The sequence below is a fragment of the Callionymus lyra genome, chromosome 6, assembly GCF_982586985.1.
Source record: "Callionymus lyra chromosome 6, fCalLyr1.hap1.1, whole genome shotgun sequence".
In the NCBI taxonomy this organism is placed as follows: Eukaryota; Metazoa; Chordata; class Actinopteri; order Syngnathiformes; family Callionymidae; genus Callionymus; species Callionymus lyra.
In genome coordinates, this window is record NC_141823.1 from 7,114,626 (window position 1) to 7,130,963 (window position 16,338).

The 16,338-nt window shown below is 33.9% G+C and overlaps 2 protein-coding genes across 2 annotated transcripts; both read left to right on the forward strand.

Moving 5' to 3' along the window:
- The first annotated feature begins 137 nt into the window (after nt 1-137).
- Nucleotides 138-7,103, forward strand: LOC148076282 (retinol dehydrogenase 13-like). The gene is made up of 7 exons (XM_087793325.1): nt 138-230; nt 732-875; nt 939-1,130; nt 3,415-3,576; nt 4,888-5,004; nt 5,070-5,274; nt 6,675-7,103. Exons 1-7 carry the CDS (start codon nt 167-169, stop codon nt 6,778-6,780), a joined length of 990 nt encoding a protein of 329 aa, XP_087649451.1. The 5' UTR covers nt 138-166; the 3' UTR covers nt 6,781-7,103.
- A 2,112-nt stretch (nt 7,104-9,215) lies between these two features.
- Nucleotides 9,216-15,817, forward strand: LOC148076283 (retinol dehydrogenase 13-like). Its single transcript, XM_087793324.1, has 7 exons — nt 9,216-9,388; nt 9,600-9,740; nt 11,569-11,760; nt 12,966-13,127; nt 13,597-13,713; nt 14,529-14,733; nt 15,583-15,817. Exons 1-7 carry the CDS (start codon nt 9,313-9,315, stop codon nt 15,677-15,679), a joined length of 990 nt encoding a protein of 329 aa, XP_087649450.1. The 5' UTR covers nt 9,216-9,312; the 3' UTR covers nt 15,680-15,817.
- The last annotated feature ends 521 nt before the right edge of the window (nt 15,818-16,338 follow it).

Here is a 16,338-nt window from a genome sequence, read left to right on the forward strand (position 1 = left end):
ATAAAAATGTTAAAAATATATCTAAATGGCTTGTTTGTAAAAGTACAGCCCCCTTGTTAGTTAAGCTCCGCCCACTTTAAGCTCTTTTTTTAGTTTTTGCTACAAATTAAACCCACAACAGACTTTTGAACAGACTCACAGTTGGACGTGGATCAGAGACTTCATCATGGAGAACTTTACTAACTTTTCAGGCGAACATGCCACTGGTTTTATTGTCACTTTGACCACGGGTACGTTTTGACCTTTTTTTATTTTGTGTTTATTTTGCTTTGTGAGTGTTTGCTATTGTTGAGATTCTTGTTACTTATTGTTTATAATTCTGTATTTTTCTCAAGCTATGATATGTGTTAAAGATCTTTTATTATTTCTCTGTTGTGGTTGTCACAGACAAACTGTCAGATATGTGCAGGAAGTTGTATTTTAAATCGTACTCTAGTTCAAACTACATTTTAAAATTAATTTATAAAGGGAATTCAGTGTTTTTTTCAAACCTTTTGTGTAGAACTGTAGACTCTTGGTGATCAAACTTGATCACCTAGTCGTGCAGGAGCTTAAACTTCCATTTGAATTCAAGAAAACACAGAATATAAATGATTATTAATGTCACGAGAGATGCTTGGAGTGAGAAAAAAACTGTTACAAAAAACGTATGGCATGTTTGATTAGATTGTAAATTTAATCCAAACACACCAAATACAGTTTGTCAATATTTACTCATCATTTCTGGCCAGTGTCGCTGGTTTTATTTGGCGTCAAAAGGTGGATGGCGGGGGCCTCGTGTCGTAGCAAGGCGAGGCTGGAGGGGAAGACGGTTCTGGTCACCGGGGCCAACACCGGCATCGGCAGAGAGACGGCTCTGGACATGGCCAGACGCGGTGAGACTAGGTGACTTATTAAGTCCACGCTGTAACAGGAAGTGACACCGTGTCCATGTCCAGGGGCCAGAGTGATCCTCGCGTGCAGAGACGAAACTAAAGCACGAACCGTCGCCGACCAGATCCGCCAGGAGACCGGCAACGGAAACGTGGCGGTGAAGAGGCTGGACTTGGCGTCTCTGAAGTCCGTCAGAGATCTGGCCCAGGACTTGAACCGGAGCGAAGAGCGCTTGGACATCCTCATCAACAACGCAGGTACCGGCAGACCTTTGACCCTTTGACCTCCCGAGAAAATGATGTGTGATGTGGTGGTTTATCCAACCCCCCAAAAAATGACCGCAGCGGACATTTTTATTTGATCTGTTCCGGAGTTGGAAGGTTAACCATAATGTCTCTTGGACCTCGGCTCCGGCAAAGGTTTGATTCATGTAATTTGCTATTTGAAATTTTACTAAAATAAACTTTGTATTAGACAGTAGTATTACGGGGTGGTGTATAAAACTGCAGGGCAGGTATAGATTAAGTTCTCTAATAAGAAATTAATATTTCCTTTCCAAATTTTTTTTCTTCTACAATACTGTATCGATATTCAACAACAATGTAACAATTTTAGTTTTTCAATTTTGCAAATATTCACAGCATTTGTTCATGTTTGTGATTCAATTAAACTTCCGGCCGCTAGATGGCAGCAGTCATTACGCAGCTAAAGGAAAAGTGAAATCCTGCGATCATGGCGATGACTGAGGACGAGAGGATACAGTGACTCCAGCAGCTTTTAAAGCTGATGTTTGGACATATTTTGGTTTGAAAACAAATGAAAGCAGTTACGACTTCGTCAAGAGTCATGTGGTCTGTAAATACTACAACACCAGAGTCAAGTAATCAACAATACTACACATACATTATATACTTGTTACAGTATCACTATATATTATATACAGTAGTTAGCCCTGTATCGTGATACGTATCAATTGTCGTGTTTTGAATACATTTCTGTCCCCTAGATGGCAGCAGTTATTAAGTCCTCCATAGCTAAATCTGCAACATCACGGCAATGACTGAGGACGAGAGGATACAGTGGACTCTTTTAAAGCTCATGTTTGGACATATTTTGGTTTAAAAAAAAAAATGAAAGCAGTTACGACTTCTTCAAGAGTCATGTGGTCTGTAAATTCCGCAACACCAGAGTCAAGTACTCGACAATACTACACATATATACTTGTTACTATACTATCACTATATATTGTATTATTGACCCTGTATTGTGATACAAATCGTATCAACAGATTCTTGACAATACACACCACTAGTTATTAGGCAAGTTGTATTTGTGGGTATATTTCTTTCAGTCATTGAAGTTCTTTAGATTAATCTAAACCATAATTTATAAGAAAATAAAACTGAGGTTTATGACCTTTTTGTTAGAATAGTTATAGTTTAATGAAAATCTCATCTTTCATCTTTAAGGCCTTGACTCTCCAGTAATGAAATACTTTGAAGAGCGTTGTTCTACATTAGATTGATTGATTGATTCGATTAAAGAACTTTTCAAAACTGGCAACAATTAGTTTGTGGTAGATTTGAGTTTGATTTTCTTCTTCAGTCTTAAGTATTTTTCCTCTCAACACGTTCCTCACGATCCCGTTTAAAGCTTCTGTCATCAGGAACCAATATCTTAACGATCTTAAGTGTAGAAGTCAGTTAAGAGTCAATTAGATCTAAGATAAGAAGCTGCTTAAAAACACAGCTCTGGGGTTGGAACACATGCAATGAATATGTTCTAAATGATTAGATTGGATTAGATTAAGATTATCTTGACAAATATTAAAGTAGCAAGGGCATCATTTTAATAATGACATTAGTTAAATTATAGTTAGAAAATAATCATTTACAAAGTTATGTCTGCATGTTATGCAGGGAATAATCCTAACCCTGCAGGATTTACTGATGTGGGAAACTTTTCTATGTTGTTGGTGAAAATGAAATAAGAATTAAAGAACCAGAGTCACAATCAGAAAACGTTTCTCGGCCGCATCGTCGACACAATACAGGAGTTTTTGTGTTGTTGACAGTATATAATATAATAATTGAAGTAAATACAAACGAAGAAATTTCATTAAAATACAATAAATTCAATAAAATATGAAACTGAAACATTAATGTGAGAATATCATAAATAAATAATGGATCATTAATTTAAAAAAGATAATATAATAAATATAATAAATGTATTTATAAATATAAATACAATATTAAAAGTTACTATTATTATTATTATTATTATTATATTTGAACGTAATTTCTGTTGCCCTTTTCTATATTTAACATTTTATTTTATAGTTAATTGTAGTTCATGTGTTTTTTCATTTGATGATGGGCATGTTGGCTATAAATATAACTTTTAAAGAAAACTTATTAAAAAAACGTATTTTAAAATAAATAACAATTATTTAAATTTGTTGCAATTACATTTAAAAAAGTGTTTTTCGAAAGTCTTCTACCACAACCTTTCTTCTCATCTTTGCATCCATGTGTCCAGGAATCTGCATGTGTCCAAAGTGGGAGACTGAGGATGGGTTCGAGATGCAGTTCGGGGTCAACCACCTCGGACACTTCCTCCTGACCAACTGCCTCCTGGACTTGCTGAAGAAATCTGCTCCCAGTCGCGTGGTCATCGTGTCCAGCCTCGCCCATGACAACGGTGAATATTTGAACATCCTCCCAAACATGAGCCTCGTTTTATTTACTGTTGTTGTTTCCTGAGGCGCTGCACAAATAAAGTTTACTTACGAATACATTTCAATTGTAAACGTCACCACCGACCTCTGCTGGTGAAATAAGGTTTTACAACCAACTCTACGGAAGTACATCAGTGCCTTCAGAATATTGAATGCTTTAAAATTGAACATTTAGAATGTTGAAAAATTTAATTTTGTCATTGAAGTTTTATTGATTAAAAAAACCTGAATTCAATACATTTTTATGTTAAAAAGGATCTGTTTTTCTCATAAATTGAATATTTTCAGAATTAATGAGAGTTTTTACCCATAGTGTTTGATATTCTAATTCCAGTTATTCAAAAGTAAATTCTCTCAATGTAATATTTTTAGATTCTGAGCCTTAAATTGAATTAAAAAAAGTTGTAATACAAGTGTCACCAGACATTACCAACAGAGTATAGAGCTACTGGATCGAACTTTCAGCCAATCATGGTGCTGAATTTTTTAAATTGAAATTAAATCGTTTTTTTTTCTTTATAATAACATTAAATCATTTCTACATTTATATTATTTAACAATTGATTTCAGAAATATGTACATTTAAAGGTTGAATTATTATTTTTTCAATAATCTAATTAAAAAATTCAATACATTTTTTAACACATATAGTATTTGATACTCTAGTTAGTTACTTAGTTAGTTACAATAATTACAAGTTAAATTCAATATTTTTCAATTCGTAGCCATTTAAATTCAACATTAAAATGTTATACTAGTTGAACCAGACAATACCAACAGAGTACCGAGCTGCTTGATCGAAGTTCACGGCCAATCACGTCGTCACTATTATAGCAACATGTTTACACTGAATTTAAATGGCTAATATTGGAAAATATTGAATTCATAAAATGTATTTTCAATGATTGTAATTAGATTATCAAACTCTATGTTTAGAAATTAAAGAAAAAATACAATTAAAAATTCATTTTAATCATTTTAATAATTCAATTATTTAGAAAACAAACAATAAATCTTTTAATATATAAATTATTAATTCAATTATTATTAAAATGTTTTAAATAATTAAAAAATAAAACATTTAATTAACACTTGTGTTATATCAGGGTCAAGGTGACCCAAAGGCCTGAATACAAATGTGTTTGAGGTATCCCCTGTATTGTTGTTTTAGAGGCTCCGGGTCACCTTGACCCAGACATAACACAAAAAGTTGTTCCTTCACGAGTAAAACAAACGATTCTATAGGAAGTAAACGACTCTAACGGTGTCCTCAGGTCGGATCCACTTCGACGACATCAACCTGGACAAAGACTACAAGAAGGACGCGAGCTACAGCCAGAGCAAGCTGGCCAACGTCATGTTCGGCAGAGAGCTGGCCCGGCGGCTCCGGGGTGAGTCCGGACGGGACTTCACAGAACTTTTTTTCAAGGTCTCACCTGGACTTCTCCTTCACCAGGAACCGGAGTCACCGTCTACAGTCTACATCCGGGGGTCATCATGACGGAGCTGGGGCGTTACCTGGTCCCCACCATGCCTCTGTGGCAGAAGATGTTCGCCGTGCCCTTCACCAAGATGCTGAAGACCCCGGAGCAGGGAGCCCAGACCACCATCTTCTGCGCCGTGGACGAGAGCCTGGCGGGCGTCAGCGGACGCTACTACAGGTGAGGCGTCGAGCCAGACCTTCTGTCTGTGGAGAAGAACTTGGTTAGTAGTGGACATGTATGGAAGTACATCATAGCATCTCAATATTGACTGTTTTTTAATTGAAATGTTGTTTTTTTAAGCATTTAATAATTATTTAATAATTTAACTAAAGTGTTTGTATATTGAAAGTTTGAATTTGTTTCTATTGAATAATTTAATCCAATAATTTGGTCATTGAAAAGATAAAATATTTTCAAAAGGAATGTTTTTTTTCTGCACATAGATCTTGATATTCAAATTGCAATAATTCACAAATTAATTTTCTAAATTCTATATTTTTGAATGTGTGGCCGTTTCAATTCAATAAGAACCAGACAAAACCAGAAGAGTACCGAGCTACTGGATCAAACGTTTAGCCGATTATGCGATCATTTAAAAAAAAAAAAATCAAAATCAAGAAAACTTTTTATATCGATTTTAAAAGGCTATGAATTAAAGAATATTGAATTTAGAAAAATCATTTTTGTATTATTGGAATTAGAATATCAAACTCTATGTGAAAATAAATGATCTAGAAAAAATTTGATTGAAATTAAAAATCAAGCTTTTGATATACAAACTATAAAATGAAATGATGAAGTCGAATTAATTTTATCTTTCAATATAGAAATTATTTAATTCAATTATTGTACTCGGACAGAAACCTTTGATAAACGGGTTTATCTCCCTAGTGAAGGTAATGACGACATATTTGTACCACAACCACACCGGCCTTGTTTAATGTATTTGATCGTGTGATGTATTTCAAATAAAACAAGTTGATTCGTTTATTTATATTCATGAAAATTGTCCTGAACACAACGCAACGCAACAGCATCTCTTTATAAACAGAAAATGACAAATTCTTAAAAACCTCACTGGATCCAGATGGTAATCCTAAACATAATTCATTGTATTCCTGATTTATCACATTATTCACATTAACAGAAATTCATTAAAAAATCTCCAGCGGGTGTTTAGATCATACTTAACCCTTGTGTAATCTCAGGGTCAAGGTGACCCGGGAGGCCCAAAAACTTTAAGTGTTTTTCATTTCATTATTAATTTTAGAAAAATAAAGGAAAAATTGAATTAACAAATTTTAAACAACAAATTAAAACTTTCAATATACAAACTAGTTATTTAAATTTTTCAATAGGAACTCATTAAACCTTGCAATAGAGCAGTTATAGAATTATATTGTTAAATAATATAAAATGCTTAACAAAAAAAAACAACGTAATTTCAATTGCTAAATTCAACTTTTCAATATTGTGACGACACTGATTTACTTCTATACCCATGAACCTCCAGAACCATCCGAGACAGCGAAACAAATGTATTACCCTGACTGTTTCATTGAATTCTTCCATCTCAGCAACTGTTGCGAGATCGCTCCGGGGAAACAGGCGCTGGACAACAGCGTGGCTGAGAGGCTGTGGGATCTGAGCGCGTCCATGGTGGGTTTGACCTCAACTATCTAGTGCAGGAAGTGACGACGAATCGACCTCCGCGACCTTTTTATACTCCGGGGCTGAAGCGAGGAGCCCTGAACGCAGGAGACAGAATCAATGATTAAAGACAAAATGACGTAATATAGAGAAAAAGAAACAGTTAATTTGATAATATATGATTTAGGTTTATATCGTTTCTCATTTTAAATTAAAAGAACAAATGAAGATCATCAATTTAATTTATAATGTGTCTTGTTCTATTGTGTTTGGAGATACATTATTAAAGATGTCTTTTTTTTCTTAGTTTTGTCTTTGACTTGATGAGCAACCAACATTTTTGAGAAAACTGAAACAAGAAACAATAAAAAGACGATTCAATCCAATGTCTGCAGGTTCATTCATTCATTAGGTAAATGTCCCGGCTACTCGGGGCAAGAGGCAGGATACGCCCTGGACGTAGATTATTTAAAGTGATCAATTAAACAACGACTGCAGTCAGAAACGGACACATTATGGTTGAAGATGATGTTATTATTATTATCCATGAATCAAAATCCGACACTTTATTCTATAGACAATATATTTTTATTTGTATGTACATTTTTTTACATCAGAAAATTAACTAATTTGTTACACACTTGAGGATAAATGTGAGAATTATTCAATCTTTTGTTTTATAAAAAATAAATTAAAAATAAAAAGGACCAAAGATTTTTGGCAACGGAAAATCAAATCAAATGTATCTTTTTGCCAAACTGAAATGCGTAAAAGTTAAATCGCAGATTCCTTTAATAACAGACAAATAAAAAGGGTACTGCAATACAACTGTAAACATTTATTTTATCAGTACGCTCCTTTTGTAGAGGATGGTCCATCTGAAGCCGGTAATTTCAGACGTAACGTTGATCCAGACAGGAAGTAGTTTCAGACGAGTGATTTTTAAACAGCGCCATTTTTAAATACCTGTTTGCAAGCACTTTTTTTTTTAAACTAATCTGCAACACATTCAAATGATAAACATGATTTTCATATCGAACGACAAATCGTGATTAAATTGAATTAAACGGGGAGTTAGCTACAACTTTCAACACGCATTTAGTTTATTTTTAATTAGAAACAACACAAATAGTTAGTAAAGAGCGCTTTAAAGATACTTCTGGCAGATTATGGATGATCTAATGATACCTGCTACGTAATGTGACTTAAATAAAAAATAACATGTTTTGAAAACTATACCACGCATGACAGACATTTAGGTTAGGTTAGGTTAGGTAGAACTTTATTGATATTGAAATTGTTTTTTTTTTCCAATTAGACACAGTAATACAGCAATTATTATTGTTAAGAACAAAGAGAAATAAAGAGAAAGAACAAGATTTATACAGGTGTGACACGGTCAATTTTTGTTTTTCTGTTGTTTATGTCCTCAGCAAGGGTTACCATAAACAAGTACTTATTGTATTGCTATGAACTATTCACTCACTTGTTTATTTTTACCATTATAGAGAATCCCTCGATGTTTTTGGATAAAAGTTTTTGCGTATTGTCTCAAAATCAAACATAAATTAGTGTTTATTGGTATAAAATCCTGAACAGTTTACCAAACAGACACTCGGTCACTGTACACAATATCTTGACAGTGTCATTCTTCGTATCTGAATAAAACCAATATAATGCTTAAATATGAGACACTTTCAACAGTAGTTCTCATCTGATGTATTCATTTTTGCATCGCTGTGAAGATTCATTTAGATGTTAATAACACATATATATATTAAGGTCATTATTGAAAGACACAGTGGCAATGTTTATAAAACTTTAAATAAAACATCCACACAATAAAAAGGAACAAACAAACCACACATAACCCAAACTATGAAATAAAAAACGAATCTCTCTGTCATCATGAAAACGTTATGACATGAAATGACAGTAAACATTTAAAAGAAATTTAAAAAATGTTTATTTTACCGTGTTGTCCGCCATGGTTGTCACAGTTTTAATTTTGTTTGTGTCTTTTATAAATTACTCCATCTTCGTCTTCGATAAGTCTTTAACGAAATAAAATAAAAGGCGAAGTTAGTCTGAGGCAACTTCCGGAATTGGCCACGCTCCCAACGCTCTTCTAAACCCACTTCCTGTCTGAATCGACATGGGTCTGAATCCTCTGCCGCTGCAGCTGGATGAGCATGCTTTTGTAAGAGTTTGTTGCCGGAAATTGGGATGTCACACCAATCCGCTATACTTTCAAAATAAGATACAATGAGCGTCACAAACCGAGTTGCGGAATTTACTGTTGTTTATATAATGTATGCTTGTTGAGGGCACATATTGACTAATGGTAACTTAAATACAGCTTCAAAAGTTGGGGAATCTAATGTTGTTGTACTCTAAACAAATCCAAAACATTTACGCTGAAAATCCTAGATAACGCAAGCCCCGCCCTCCACTTCCGTTCATCGAGGTGTAGTTGACCTGACTTGACGTTTTCTCGCTCAGCCTGTTAGAATAAACATTTCTGACGTTTTCCTCGCGTGAGTCTCGATTAAAAAACCGGTGAAAATGGAAAACTACGCGGAGCAAGTTCAAGACTTCGCAAAAAGACACGTCGTTGCTCTCAGTGCTGTGGCAGTCACAGGTAAACTCTCTTTATTCACTGTTAACAATGACTTTACAGTCCAATATTGAGTGTATTTTTAATATTTTGTTATCTCTTTGTGCCCCAGAATACATGTCACTGTACCCTAACATGTGTAGTGTATATTCCTATACAAGTTCAGCTTCTCATACTTATAGATATCATGTTTGTAACACTAATAAATAATAAATATATGTTCCATGTGGTCCAGCTGTGGGTCTGCTGGCCGTGAGAAGATGGATGGCGGGTCCGTCCTGTCGCAGCAAGGTCAGACTGGATGGAAAAACGGTTCTGATCACAGGAGCCAACACTGGCATTGGCAGAGAAACAGCCTTGGACATGGCCAGACGAGGTGAAGATTTATCTGCAGCTCAGAGTTCACTCTTTCAAATAATCTACATTCACAGGAACGTGTTACACAACTGACCATGAAGCGAGATACGAATGATTGTTTATTCGGATGGAAATGTTATTTTATTGACCGTTTGGAAAAAGTAATACGAGTGACATCATCAGAAAATGTTTTTTCTTTCTCAGTATTTTTTATATAACTGATGGTTCTACTTCATTTGGTGCTCGCCCTCTAACCGCTTCGCTATTGGCCTCGGGGGGTAAACCAATAGCGAAGCGGTTAGAGGGCTTCGCACCAATTCGTAGAACCTGAGTTTATGATCATAACTCAGGGGTTTTGGTATGACTTCAATTTTTCTGCTGTTTTATACACTAAAAACTTAATATAATGGAGAGAAAAAAAGCATTAAGGAAAAAGAAAAGTTTAAAATTAAAATTGAGTTAAACTACAAAAAAAACAAAAAACAACGACATAAATTAAACCTAAAACTATATTAGGTTTTATTTTATATGATTTTATATTCTGGGACTGATGTGAGGAGTCCTGAATGCAAAAGACAAATTAATAATTAAAAAAATAATGATATAATTATAGAAATACAATTTAAAAAACAGTTTATATTTTTAAATTGTTAAATCAGATCACTGATGGAAGGTCTGACCATGAATAGATCTGAAAGTAAGAACCAGAATTTTAAAGTTGATCCTGAAAGAAACTGGCAGCCAGTGAAGAGTTTTAAGGATCAGAGAAATGTGAGTTCTTCTACTAGAGCGGGTCAGAATTCTCGCTGCAGAGTTTTGTAATAACTTCAGGCGAGACACATCCTTCTTGTTAAGAAATGAAAATAAACTCTTACTATAGTCCAGACAAGAAGACACAAACACATGGATTATAAGATCCAGATCATGTTGTGACATAATTTTCCTAAATTAAGAGAAAAAAACAAGTGAAGATCATCAATTTCATTTAAAATAGTTGTTTTTTTGTGTCTTAATATGAAGGAGGAAAAAATGCTCAAATATCAAGGAAAATAATTGTTAAAATATTAAATGTTGTTGAACTATAGAAAAAAACCCAAGATATATTAATATATTAAAACTGAATTGTGTTATTTCTTTTTGATATAAATATATTTAGATGTAAATTATAAAATACATATAGGATATATAGCATGTTTATATTATATTATAATATATTATATTATATTATGTTACGTTTGTATAATTTCTCATTTTAAATTAAAAAACAATATATAATATAATATAACATAATTCAATTTTCCAACTGTTTAAACTCTCAATTTAAATTGAGTACTTGATTTAAGAGGTAAAAAAAAACTTAAGTACCGATTAACTAAAAATAACCAACAATGAAATGATTAGTTTCGGATGAGAAAGATATTTATTAAGGATCAGTTTGTATTATAGTTTATATTGTAAACTGTATTATTTGTGCAGTTTTTTCTTCTAAATACTTATATTTAATAACATTTAAAAAATGAAATGATATTTAATCAAATTAAGACCAACACTTATTTTATTTATTTAATCATGTTTAAGTTTTACATCATATTTAATTCTTTATTCGTCTCTTCAGGTTGATAATGTGGCCCTCGAGGAAAAGTCGTCGCTAATCGGTTTTAAAGTTAAATTCATGAATAAAAATCATGATTTTTGTTTAATCAAAGTCATGTTAGTTCAAATAACTTTGAATTAAGAATCAAAATCTGTTTAATTTTTAGTTAAAAAAAACAGTTTGACTTCAGTTTGTCGCCGGATTTATCCTTTCATTATTTAGAACTTTGTGTCACTTGTTAATCCCCCGCCAGGAGCCCGTGTGATCCTGGCGTGCCGGGACACGACCCGAGCTCGGGTGGCGGCGGACGACATCCGTCAGAGGACGGGGAACGGGAACGTTGTGGTGAAGAAGCTGGACCTGGCGTCGCTGCAGTCGGTGCGAGAGCTGGCCAGAGACGTGGAGCAGAGCGAGCAGCGTCTGGACGTCCTGATCAACAACGCAGGTCTGAGGTTCCATTCCTGGCGCCTGAGTCATCGGGTTCGTCTACTGGAAGAACAGGATTTCGAAGTTCACAAGACGGTCATTTATGGAGAGATTATTCCAGAGCTTTGTTCAAACTCCCTGGATATTGAGTCATGCTTTATATAATTGACACGCAGCAGCTTCAGACTGGAAGGATTTACAGAGAAAAACATATTAATGTGAAGAAACAATACTTAATTTAAAGTAGATTTAATTACATTTAAATAAAACTGCATATTCCAAAAACATTTTCTTTAGTTTTTGTTTCTGGAGATCAAAGAGAGATCAAACCCAGAACTGACAATTTTAGCTATATATGCTAAATATGCTAAACATGCTAAATATGCTAATATTGAAATGGACTGTTTTATTAACTGATGAATTATTATTTATATTTGTTTAGTTTCTAGAGATCAACGAGTTAAACCCAGAACTGACTATATAAGCTATATATGCTAAATATGCTAATAATAAAATGGACTGTTTAATTAACTATTGAATTATTATTTATATTTGTTTAGTTTCTAGAGATCAACGAGTTAAACCCAGAACTGACTATATTAGCTATATATGCTAAATATGCTAAACATGCTAAATATGCTAATATTGAAATGGACTGTTTTATTAACTGATGAATTATTATTTATATTTGTTTAGTTTCTAGAGATCAACGAGTTAAACCCAGAACTGACTATATTAGCTATATATGCTAAATATGCTAATAATAAAATGGACTGTTTAATTAACTGTTGAATTATTATTTATATTTGTTAGTTTCTAGAGATCAAAGAGTAAAACCCAGAACTGACTATTTTAGCTATTTATGCTAAATATGCTAATATTGAAATAAGGTAAGGTAAGATAATGGACTGTTTTATCCTCAAAGGTGTCGAATTTGATTTATTTTTATTTTTTTCTGGAGATTAAAGAGTAAAACCTGGTATAACCTTTATGATATTTTAACTTAAGATACATTTTAAACGTATTTTCTCCTTAAAAAGTGTTTTTGTTTGTAGAGATTATTTTTAGCTTAATAAACATTTTAAATTTAATTTTTATTTTCTATTCTATTATTTTCTATTATATATATAAATATATATATATATATTTATTTATTTATTTTATTTTATTTTGGTTTATTGAGATTAGAGATGAAAGCTGATCAGATATGAATGTGTCCCTCAGGTATCATGATGTGTCCAAAGTGGGAGACTGAGGATGGGTTCGAGATGCAGTTCGGGGTCAACCACCTCGGACACTTCCTCCTGACCAACTGCCTCCTGGACTTGCTGAAGAAATCTGCTCCCAGTCGCGTGGTCATCGTGTCCAGCCTCGCCCATGAAAAAGGTGAACGATCACATCTGTGGGAAGAAGTTCTGACTCTGTTTGTTGATGAAAATGATCGATCGTGAGTGAGAGCATCAGACCGGTTTCTCTTGTCTTAGAAAATGTACGTAATCAAACAATTATAACTATAATTAAACAATTTCAACTATAATTAAACAATTTATAACTAAAATTAAACAATTTCAAATATAATCAAACAATTTCAAATATAATCAAACAATTTTCAACTATAATTAAACAATTTATAACTAAAATTAAACAATTTTCCAATATAATCAAACCATTTTCAACTATAATGAAAAAAAATTAAACTATAATTTAACAATTTTCAACTATAATCAAACAATTTCAACTAAATCAAACAATTATAAATATAATCAAACAATTTTCAACTATAATCAAACAATTTTAAATATAATCAAACCATTTAAATTCCTTGTAGTTGTTAATAATTGTGTTTGTTCTTCAGGTCGGATCCACTTCGACGACATCAACTTGGACCAAAAATACGCTCCAGAAATAAGTTACCGTCAGAGTAAACTGGCCAACGTTCTGTTTGGACGAGAGTTGTCGCGACGACTGGAAGGTTCGTCTGCAGGAACAACATGACATGTATTGTGTGTGTGTTTCAGTCAGTGAGCTGATGTGTGTGTTCTGTCGCTGTAGTGTCTTTGTGTTTATGTGTCTGAGTGTATCTTAGTGTGTGTTTTGTTTGTGTGAGTGTATGTGCTTGTCTCGGTGTGTGTGTGTCTGTGACTGTGTGTATATGTATATTTTTGTCAAGTGAATGATTGTGTGCTTATGTGTATCTGAGTGTGTCTCTTTGTGTGTGTGTGTGTGTGTTTGCGATTGTGTGGTTATTTGTGTTTTTTTATTTTTACATGTGTATTTTAGGTGTATGTATGCATTTGTGTTTGTTGTTATTGTGTGTACATGTGAGCAAGTAAGTAAGTAATATATATTTATAGAGCGCTTTTCTAGACCAGGGTCACAAAGCACTCAAAAAAATCAAAAAACAATGCTCAAAAAAGAAATACTAAAAAGGGTCAAGATAATGGAAGGTCTGACCATGAATAGATCTGAAAGTAAGAACCAGAATTTTAAAGTTGATCCTGAAAGAAACTGGCAGCTAGTGAAGAGTTTTAAGGATCGGAGAAATGTGAGTTCTTCTACTAGAGCGGCTCAGAATTCTCATCTGTGTGTGTTTGTGATTGTATATTTGTGTAGGTTTGTGTGTGGTTATCGTGCTTTTTTCATGTCTCATGTGTCTCTTTGTCTGTGTGTGTTTGTGATTGCGTGTATGTGTGTGTTTCCTAATTTCTGTGTGTTTGATTGTGTGTGTGATTTTGTGTAAGTATGTGTATGTGTGTGTGTTCTGGTGGTAACACTGAGTTGTTCCAGGCACGAGTGTGTCGGTCTACAGCCTTCACCCCGGAGTGATCCGCACTGAACTGGGACGACACCTGTTCAAAACCTTACCTCTGTGGAAGCGAGCGACGGCGTCTGTGATCATGAAGCTCATGAAGAATCCCACAGAAGGAGCTCAGACCACCATCCACTGCAGCGTGGAGCCCAGTCTGGCCAATGAGAGCGGCTGTTACTACAGGTGAGTCACACCTGATGATGTCATCGCTGGGATGAGGGAGGTGAAGAAGAGACTGCAGGCTCGGTGGCACAAGAGAAGTTACAACATATCTGGAAAAATATATTAAATTATAATTAAAATAAAGCACATCAAATGTTTTTATAATTTTAAATATGAATCAACAAACCATTGGAGGAAATATGAGTTAAAAACACACAATGACATCATTTCTGGAGTATCTTGATACTTATATTTTAATAAACATATTGTTAATTAAAATTAAATAAAATGAAAAAGCTAAATTAAATTAGTACGATTTTACATCTTTACCCGTTAAAAAGTTTTTCTCCTTTTCCATTTTTCACAAAACTATATTATTCAACAAATATATATATTTTTTGGTCTTTCAAATATATTTTTTATTCTTTTCGATTTTCTTTTCATTTATTTACAAATAACCTACACATATTTACAGTGTTTGTTAATTTGTGTGTTGCAATTAACATTATCGGCCGCTAGATGGCAGCAGAACAATTCAATTCTAAATAAAGCTGATGTTGTGACATTTTTTGTTTTTTAAAACAAATGAAAGCAGTTACGACTTCATCAAGAGTCATGTGGTCTGTAAATACTACAACACCAGAGTCAAGTACTCGACAATACTACACATATATACTTGTTACTACAGTATCACAATATATTGTATCGTTGACACTGTATCGTGACACGCATCAATAATAACTGTATGTATTGAACATTTTGGACAAAACCACTGACTCGGCACAATTTCTAACGACACAAGTTCACGAGATAAAACTTGACATCGTTGTGTAAAGCTGACGATTGTGCGTCTGTTGTGTTGCTCCACAGCGACTGTGCGGAAAAAGTGCCGGCGCCACAAGGTCAGGACGACGAGGCGGCGAAGAAGCTGTGGGACGTCAGCGCCTCCATGGTCGGTCTGGCTTGAGCGTGACGCGTCCCAGAAAAATATATATCGTTTGAAAAGGAATTTATCTTCATCCTGCTAGAACTTGAACCATCATCAGTTAAGCTTTCAGTCGTGTGGAGCCAATAAAACACATTCATCAGCAGCTTTGGTATCAAACATGTTCTCGTGTCAATCATTGCTGAAGCAAAGTCTTTATTTTTTTTTAAAAACACATGGTGAAATCATCACAAAACAAAAGAGTTTCAAGGTTAAGAAAAAAGTGATTTAGTTATTCAATAAAAAAGTTCTGTGTAACTGAAATCACGCTCACGGAAGTAAAAATAACATTTTCCGACACGTTTTCCTCCAGGACCGTCCGGAGCTGCCTGAAGGGAATATTTCCTTTTTATTAACAAGCACGTTTTGCCCCCAAATTCTTTCTGACAGAAGTAAAAAAAAAAAATAAACGTTGCAGGATTTAAAACCCAATCGGACTCAAGACGGTCGATAACAAACTTGTCGAAATACACGTATTTATAGCAAAAGTTGTATTAAATAGTGTTTCAATTGTTGAACAATTTCCGTTTTTTAATTCATACAAACATTTTCAAACATGTTTTTTTTCGCCTAAAAGCTTTGAAAGAGTGTTAGTCAAACTGGCATTTTATTTTATTACAAAAGCAAAAGCAAAAACAAAC